Genomic DNA, 9048 nt, shown 5'->3' on the forward strand with positions numbered 1-9048 from the left:
TAGTGAGTTTATTAATAGAGGGCGAAGCCCTCTCACGGCCCGAAGGGCCGTGAGAGCGGAGCTCTCCCTATAGGTAACACGTATATACATGTTTAAAAGGAAAATATAGGAAAATAATGAAAAATTAAACCATACCTATGGAACTTGAAAAGTTTGGTACCAATGGCGTCAATTCGAATATTAGCGCGTGGACATGTATTCCTCCATTTTGAATCTCGTCTACCCTAGTTCACGTCGTTCTGAGATGTTACACATAAAATCCGTAAAAGCATGTAAATCTTATTTTCTTAATCATATATAATCACTCCACGATTAACGCCATGTTTTTTGTTGTGGTTCAAACGCTTTGTATGTAAATTTCCTAAATAACGACGCTGAATATGACGTCACAATATACTGTTTATATCGATTGCGTTATATTTCCCGCGTTCAATATATAGGTGGATCAAATGTCCAAAAATTAGGATGCTTTGATACAGCTCCGTCCGAGTGCTAACTTCGGGTTGTTTTTGTCCTGTTTTGGATATAGATACTAATGTCAAAACTTTTTTGCTTCGCCCTCAAACACGGTCACGCCGTAAAACATATTATTTAATAATAGAGGGCGAAGCCCTCTCACGGCCCGAAGGGCCGTGAGAGCGGAGCTCTCCCTATAGGTAACACGTATATACATGTTTAAAAGGAAAATATAGGGAAATAATGAAAAAATTAAACCATACCTATGGAACTAGAAAAGTTTGGTACCAATGGCGTCGATTCGAATATTAGCGCGTGGACATGTATTTCTCCATTTTGAATCTCGTCTACCCTAGTTCACGTCGTTCTGAGATGTTACACATAAAATCTGTAAAAGCATGTAAATCTTATGTAAATCTTATTTTCTTAATCATAGATAATCACTCCACGATTAGGCTAACGTCATGTTTTTTGTTTTGGTTCAAACGCTATGTTTGTAAATTTGCTAAATAATGACGCTGAATATGACGTCACAATGTACTGTTTACATTAATTGCGTTATATTTCCCGCGTTCAATATTTAGGCGGATCAAATGTCCAAAATTAGGATGCTTTGATACAGCTCTGTCCGCGTGCTAACTTCGGGTTGTTTTTGTCCTGCTTTGGATATAGATACTAATGCCAAAACTTTTTTGCTTCGCCCTCAAACACGGTCACGCCGTAAAACATATTAAATTAGCTTTAAAAAATTGAAAATCACCATTTTTCTATGATTAAGATATCACTCGAGCACAGGAGGAAATAAAAAACATAATTTCATATTTAAATTCTTGATTTGGTCAGTTTGATGTATACCAACGGCTGATGTAAGTACAATTTACTCTTTCATGACTTTTATTCGTATTCATATATCTAACCTATAGTATATGTATACATCTTGTACCCACCCAAGCGTTCAACAGAACATTTAACGCACCTCCATCACAGAAGAGCTGATATCTCGGAAGTTGCGTATTACACTACACGCGTCCCTAATGGTGTTTCTTCTGTAGCTCGACTATGTTAAATACACACATACAGTACACGACGCGAGTTTTGTACGCCCCACCGTCAATAGATGGACAACGAATATTCACGGTGTGTGTTATTTGCCAATACATACAGCATCCTGGGACGTTTTTGTGGCTATCGGCGGCTTGCAGCAGACGTGAAAATGCGCAGCAGGCTAAATAATCATAATAAAGGTGGAATTTAAATTTCCCCCGATATGCATATTGTTTTTGCAGCTGCTTTTTGTTTTTGTTTTGAGACGATTCCAACGATACCAAACACTGTACACGCATGCTTTCAATTTCATTTTAAACCTCTTATTCCGTTCTTCGTTGCTTAAATTCACAGTTTAGCAATACTGCTAATGAGTAATGCGGGCAATTCCAGTTTAAAGGGGAAATTAGTATAAATTTAGTAAAGGAAAAACATGCTACATATAATATGGATATTCAATAATTATTGATGTGGTCTCTCTCTGATGAGTATTTAGGTACATACTGACTTCATTATGTTATGTTAATAGGCATATAATCAAATTAACACGATTCAAAATAGAAATTACAGCAATGTCGGTGATTAACCAGTGGTAGATTTAAAGGGGCGCAGCCGGCACCCCCCCCCCCCCCCCCATTTTTTTTTTTTCAATTTTAAGGTAAATCGGGGTGTCTTGTTTAGAAAAATGTACTGAACGATAAAAGAAGCAATGCTTTATTCCATTCCCGGAGAAATAAATGGCATTTTTTTTATTTCTTGCATTACTTTATTGGGAGAACTTAATATTGTTCCAAACTCCTTAAAATTTACGTCATATTATTAATTTTACCTTATTAGAAATGATAGAAAATAGTGCAAATGAGCAAATAGGAGGGACATCTTTAAAATCCCGGAGCTTCTGGGGGCTTCGCCCCCTGGACTCCCATCAGGGCTTTGTCCTCGACCCACTGGGGACCTGAAGGCGGCCCACACACCCCTTGCCTCATAAAGTGCCCCCCCCCCGTAATAGCAATTCCTGGATCCGCCCGGTTAACAAGGGGTCAAATGTTGTTAGGCCTTTCTTGGCACACTGATTTTGACTAGGGATGACTCCGTTTACCTGATCGGGATGTAGGGCTCACGGCAGGTGCATTGTGCGCGTGCTATTTCCCCCGAATACAAGGGAGGCACAACACATCGTGGTCCTCAACTTATAGCGTCAATATGTACCGGATATAGGTTATGGACTTTGTATTGGAAAGTATGACGACCGAGTTTTTTGGTGTAGACGGACCGTGCTTGCGCGACAAAAAACGAAGTCGTCATATTTTCCCATACGAAGTATATAACCTTTTCGATATATACTTTGAATTTCATTTAGAAACGAACAATAATCTTATTTTTAACAATTTCTTTATTGGTTTATGAAAAACGCAAAAAAAATAATGTGACGTAATGTTTGCGGACCGGAATGTTTCCGAGTATATATCGCGTGATATATGCCCGCAAACTTAAAAAGAAAAAAAGAGATGAAATTGAACGTATATAATAAAAATATTTACTATATCTTATTGTACATGTAATTTAGCTGCAGAACTGCAGCTCTCTGAAAAACTTATTTTGACATACCAGAGAGCTACAGAGCCACCCCTTATAAAAACCTTCGATTTACGGCGCACAAAAAGCTACCTAACATGGCTACGTCAACAAACGAAATCATTTGAAGCTGGGAATTTTCAGGTCGTATGGGGCTTTAATGAATATATGAAGGTATGTTTAGACACAAGTGTAATAGGAAAATATATTAAGAATTTTTTTAATATCAAATTTATGAGACAGCAACTCAAGAATATAACGATATAAGGCCTCAACCATGTGCAGCTTTTTGTGCGCCGTAAATCGAAGGTTTTTATAAGGGGTGGCTCTGTAGCTCTCTGTTATGTCAAACTATTTTTTCAGAGAGCTAGTTCTGTAGCTACATGCAAGGTGAAGATAACAAACAGTGATCAATCTCATAACTCCCATAAGCAAAATTTGCACCCCGTGAGTAAATCAGCGCATGTGAACATCTATTCGTAATTACCATGAAAATTATACAAGTTATAAGATATATGGCGCACTATATCTCTCCAATTAATAAAATTGTCGTACAATTACACTACAGTGTTTTGTTTTTTCTTTTTTAGCTCGAAAATGTTAAACACACATTTAAGGGGGGGGGGGGGGGTCCAACACTCGAGTTCGATAGAAAATGAATTACATTTGCCTATTTCTATGCATTTGTAGTCGTAAAACATCAAGTTATATTACCGCGAATATATTGCGAAACATTGTGCGTGTCCCTCCACTCCACCCACCCGAAAAAAGATTATGCGTTTATTGCAAGGTAATACCACCGTCAACATCAATAATGCAACACGTAGGAGATGACCAAATATTGTTTATTTGTGGTTTTCGCCCCATTAAATATCATTCCTGTTTAGACGTTACCAGATGTAGGTGAGATGTAAAGTTTCGACTTCTGCATGAGGCTCAGGGCCGTAACGGTAAAGGTTCTTTAACGTGCCAACGTCTACCGTGACATCTATTTATAAGGTCATAACCGAAAGACCCGTGATTATCACTTCTGAATGTCAAGCGTTTGGTGAAGAAGTAATCACTACCTATGTTACCGTCTTTGGTTTGACGCGACCATAGCACGAGCGAGGCTCGAACTCACGACCTCCATGTCATGAATCAAATCTAACCACTGAGATCACGTGATTAGCTAGACAGTAAAAAACAAATGATGGTGATACAAAAGTATGCATCTAGTCTGCAAATGATTCTTTATTTCAATGATTGTATAAAGTTAGAGGTTCCTCCCATTCTTTGTGTACTGGTATGTAGGGTGAGGCTTTGTCATGTACCCCTCAGAAAACATTCATCCCAAAATCATGATTCCTGAAAAAGAAAAAAAAAATCAATAATTACTGTATGAATGATCATTTCCTGTAGCTCTAGACAGGATATGGTTTGAATACGTTTGACAAGCCGTCCCTCTTCCCTTTCTAAATTTGTTTAGGGTTCCTGAATAAAAATAAGCTGTTACTCGTCTTAATAAAAGAAGAAAACAAGCAGAGGGACGGGGTCAGACTTCCCGATGCCCTGTATCTGCAGACTCCACACCTGACATTATTTTATAGAAAGTTTCTCTTGACTTACATATTTCTGAAATATACTACCTGATCGTATACGGTAAACGCTCTAGAGATTAAATTACACCAAACACAAGGTCTGAGCTTGTGGATAGAAAGAGTTTAAAATTAAAATACCCCCCCCCCCCCCCCCATTCTAGAATGTGAAAGTTTGCCGCCACGTGATCGAGAAACCTTTCCTTATCTATCAGTTGACTAGACACATTTACATTTCAATACATTTATTTACAAATGTGAAAAATTGGTAATTTACAAACAGCAATTGCTGTAGTTATACATACACATATTTACATAGAAGATTTTTTTTCCTCGGTCTACTAAACAACGACCCGAGTGGGGCACAAACTGGTGTAAATATTCCGATATCTGGAAATTATAATTGAACATCCGTTCGCCCTTTCAAATCGAAACTGAAATTCACGGAACATTAAGGTCAAGTAAACAGCTGTGGCGGATCTAATGGCGGAACTTGGGTAGCTGCTACCACCACCTAAGCTTTATTTTTAATCCGCCCCGAAACAGGTAACTGATTTGTTTGTCTAAAGACAAATTATTTCTATATATGTATTTCATAAATACCATCTCCGTTATAAATGTATTAATTGTTTACATTAAAAAGTTTAAGTGATTATGTAAATGGAGTTTGGTTAATTTGCGTAAATGATAGCATTTCCCGTTTAAATCACGTGACAGGACGGAAGGTCTATAAATATAGTGGAGCTGAGCTCGCACATTAAATTCACTCATCATCATCAGGTCGATATACCAGGACGAGGCGGTTGTACAGAGGGCGTGTAGGATATTTACAGGTTAGACATCATTATTTTACAATACGCATTGCACAACAACTAGAATGTAAGAAATGTATCGGAAAATTGTTTTAAATAAGTAAAATGATTAAGATATGCTTACCAGTGAGCATCTTAATTTCATGTAATTCAGAGTACAGAGGAGGAGGGGGTATCTATCTATATTAAACATGTCATGCTCTTAATATATTAAAAATAAATCATTTATGATAAATGAATAAAATAAATAAAAAATCAGGCTTTATATCATATTTTTATTTATCAAAATTGGAATAAGTCTCGCCTATTCTGTAGAAATTAACCCATTCTTCCTTTGTGTATATTTCCTGTATGCTACAAACAAGAATTTTGAAACCTAGACAGCCATTACTTATTTTGTGTAATAATTGGAAGATGCGTGCTTGTATCAAGATAAAACCTTGATACATTATCTATTACTAACAAATCAGCACTTAATGTAAATATAAATGTTTTAACCAGTTCAAATTAATATTAAAGCTCATTAATTTCCTTTATTGACAGTAAACTATTCGTGACCCCTGACCCCAGAGATGGACCCACGTGCTCAGGACGTTCTACTGTGTGACCTCTGTGAAACTGACCCCCTACAGTATTGCTGTGAACATTACGATATCAATCTTTGTACGGACTGTGTCAGTAAACATCTCTCAAATTACTCTAAAAAACACAAAATCGCACCCTATCATTTACACAGAAAGTTTACTCCCAAATACTCAAAATGTCTGAAACACGCCGAAAAAGATTGCGAAATGTACTGTGAGAGCTGTCACATTCCTGTGTGTACTACCTGCATCTCCTCAGGTAAACACAAAGGTCACGATCTATCAGATATTCTGGAAAAACTCGGCTCTAAAAAACAACGCATACAAAAAGATTTAGAAGAACTCGAGAACAAGATTTACCCCCGATATACGGAAATTTCCTCCGCTGTCCAAACTGAGAAAGCTCAAGTAGAAACGAATTACGGAAAACTGGCCACAACTGCTGACCAACAAGGAGAAGTCTGGCATCGCGAGGTCACCGCCATTGTCAACAAACGGAAAGCAGATATTGTAGAGACAAAAACTAAACATATCTCTATATTAGATAAACAAGCAGATGAAATCACGCACAGAATGACTGAAATCAACCAGGTCATTCTAGAAATGAAAAACATCCTGGACACCAATGATATCTCCTTAACATCAACTTACAAATCTAGAAATGATGAATTCAATAAACTGCCTCCTACAATCAAAGTTACATTACCAAACTTATCTCCTCCAACAATTAACACAAAAACACTTAATGAGATATTTGGTTCCTTAACCTCACTATCCGTTACAACAGTCAAACCACTGCTTGATGAGCCGCGCGTCACCGCCACCATAGACACTGGGTATAACAGACTACTCAGTGTTAGCTGTCTGAGTGAAGATCAAGTCTGGACACGCGGGGATAACAACACCATGAAGCTGCTCAACCTCCAGAGTAAACTACTGACATCAATACAAACCAAGTCAGGGAGACGACCAGGGGACATAGCAGTGACACGGGACGGATATCTTGTTTATACTGACTATCATGGTAACACTATAAACTTAATTAAGAATAAACAGATACAGACCGTGATCACACTACAGGGGTGGAGACCTCTCTATGTCTGCTGTACCGCGGGTAACGACCTCCTGGTTACCATGGTCAGTGATGACAAACAATCCAAAGTCGTGCGTTACTCCGGCTCCACAGAGAAACACAGCATTCAGTTTGATGATCAGGGTCGTCCTCTCTACTCATCTGGTGGTTGTAAATACCTCAGTGAGAACAGGAACCTGGATATCTGTGTGGCTGACTATGGAGCTAGTGCAGTAGTGGTGGTCAATCTGTCAGGAAAACTCCGATTTAGATACACTGGTCATCCCTCTAATACCGGGGAATTATTTCATCCAGTCGGCATCACTACAGACAGCCAGAGTCACATCCTGACAGCAGACTATTACAATAACCGTATCCACATCCTAGATCAGGACGGACAGTTCCTCCGTTACATTCACTGTGATTTAGACAGTCCATTAGGTTTATGTGTGGACATCAGAGACAACCTCTTTGTGGCTGAGTGGCGCACTGCTAAAGTGAAGAAAATCCAATATCTATAAACACAGCGTTAATTACACAGCTCTACAGCGTTAATTACACATCTCTACAATGTTAATTACACATCTCTACAGCGTTAATTACACAGCTCTACAGTGTTAAATACATCTACCAACACTGTGTTAATTACATCTACCAACACAGTGTTAATTTCATATCTCCATTGTTAATTACACATCTACAAGGTTCTGTGTTGATTACCGTAATAAACATAATGTTAATTATAGTCCTGTGTTGATTACAGCTGTGTTAATTGCACCAGTGTTTGAGATTTGTAATTCACGCCTGCATTGACAGTAAATGTGTGTTTGTTTATGAGTGTTTGATTGAATTTTATTTTGTTTGTTCTCTGTGTTATATTTCAATGTATATATTATAGATAAACATGATTTAGTGTAAAGTCTTACATTGTTACTGTCAGTACAGATAGATAAACATGATTTAGTGTACAGTCTTACATTATTACTGTCAGTACAGATAGATAAACATGATTTAGTGTACAGTCTTACATTATTACTGTCAGTACAGATAGATAAACATGATTTAGTGTACAGTCTGACATTATTACTGTCAGTACAGATAGATAAACATGATTTAGTGTACAGTCTTACATTATTACTGTCAGTACAGATAGATAAACATGATTTAGTGTACAGTCTTACATTATTACTGTCAGTTAAGATAATAAACATGATTTAGTGTACAGTCTTACATTATTACTGTCAATACAGATATATAAACATGATTTAGTGTACAGTCTTACATTATTACTGAGTACTTACTTAGATTTGTAGCACTGTAACAGAGAGTGGCCACAAACGTCCAACCTCCTTCATAGATCTTCAGATACAAGGTCACAGTCTTCTGTTTATCACGTCAATCAACAACACGTATCTAAATCTCCACAATTCTACAAAATAAACACTCACAAATTAAAATCATAACTAAATGAACCGGTAATTAAGAATTACTCTTTACAAAAGGACAGATTTAGTCTGTTACAACAATTAATTAGGGCCCCTGTTATAAAGGTGGGAGCCCTATAGTGATCAGCCTGTGTGTCCGTACATCGACTGGGCTTAGTCCGCTACAACAATTAATTAGGTCCCCTGTTATATAGGCGGTAGCCCTATAGTGATCAGCCTGTGTGTTTGTACATTGACTGGGCTTAGTCCATTACAACAACTAATTAGGGCCCCTGTTATATAGGCGGGAGCTCTATAGTGATCAGCCTGTGTGTCTGTACATTGACTGGGCTTAGTCCATTACAATTAATTAGGGCCCCTGTTATATAGATGGGAGCCCTATAGTGATCAGCCTGTGTGTCTGTACATTGACTGGGCTTAGTCCATTACAATTAATTAGGGCCCCTGTTATATAGGTGGGAGCCCTATAGTGATCAGCCTGTG

The 9048-nt window shown here is 37.8% G+C and overlaps 1 protein-coding gene across 1 annotated transcript; it reads left to right on the plus strand.

The window, feature by feature from the left end:
* Window positions 1-5416: 5416 nt before the first annotated feature.
* LOC125660654 (E3 ubiquitin-protein ligase TRIM36-like) lies at window positions 5417-8298 on the plus strand. The gene is made up of 2 exons (XM_048892384.2): window positions 5417-5485; window positions 6008-8298. Exon 2 carries the CDS (start codon window positions 6037-6039, stop codon window positions 7639-7641), a length of 1605 nt encoding a protein of 534 aa, XP_048748341.2. The 5' UTR covers window positions 5417-5485; window positions 6008-6036; the 3' UTR covers window positions 7642-8298.
* The last annotated feature ends 750 nt before the right edge of the window (window positions 8299-9048 follow it).

The sequence above is a fragment of the Ostrea edulis genome, chromosome 10 (genome assembly GCF_947568905.1).
Source record: "Ostrea edulis chromosome 10, xbOstEdul1.1, whole genome shotgun sequence".
Classification (NCBI taxonomy): Eukaryota; Metazoa; Mollusca; class Bivalvia; order Ostreida; family Ostreidae; genus Ostrea; species Ostrea edulis.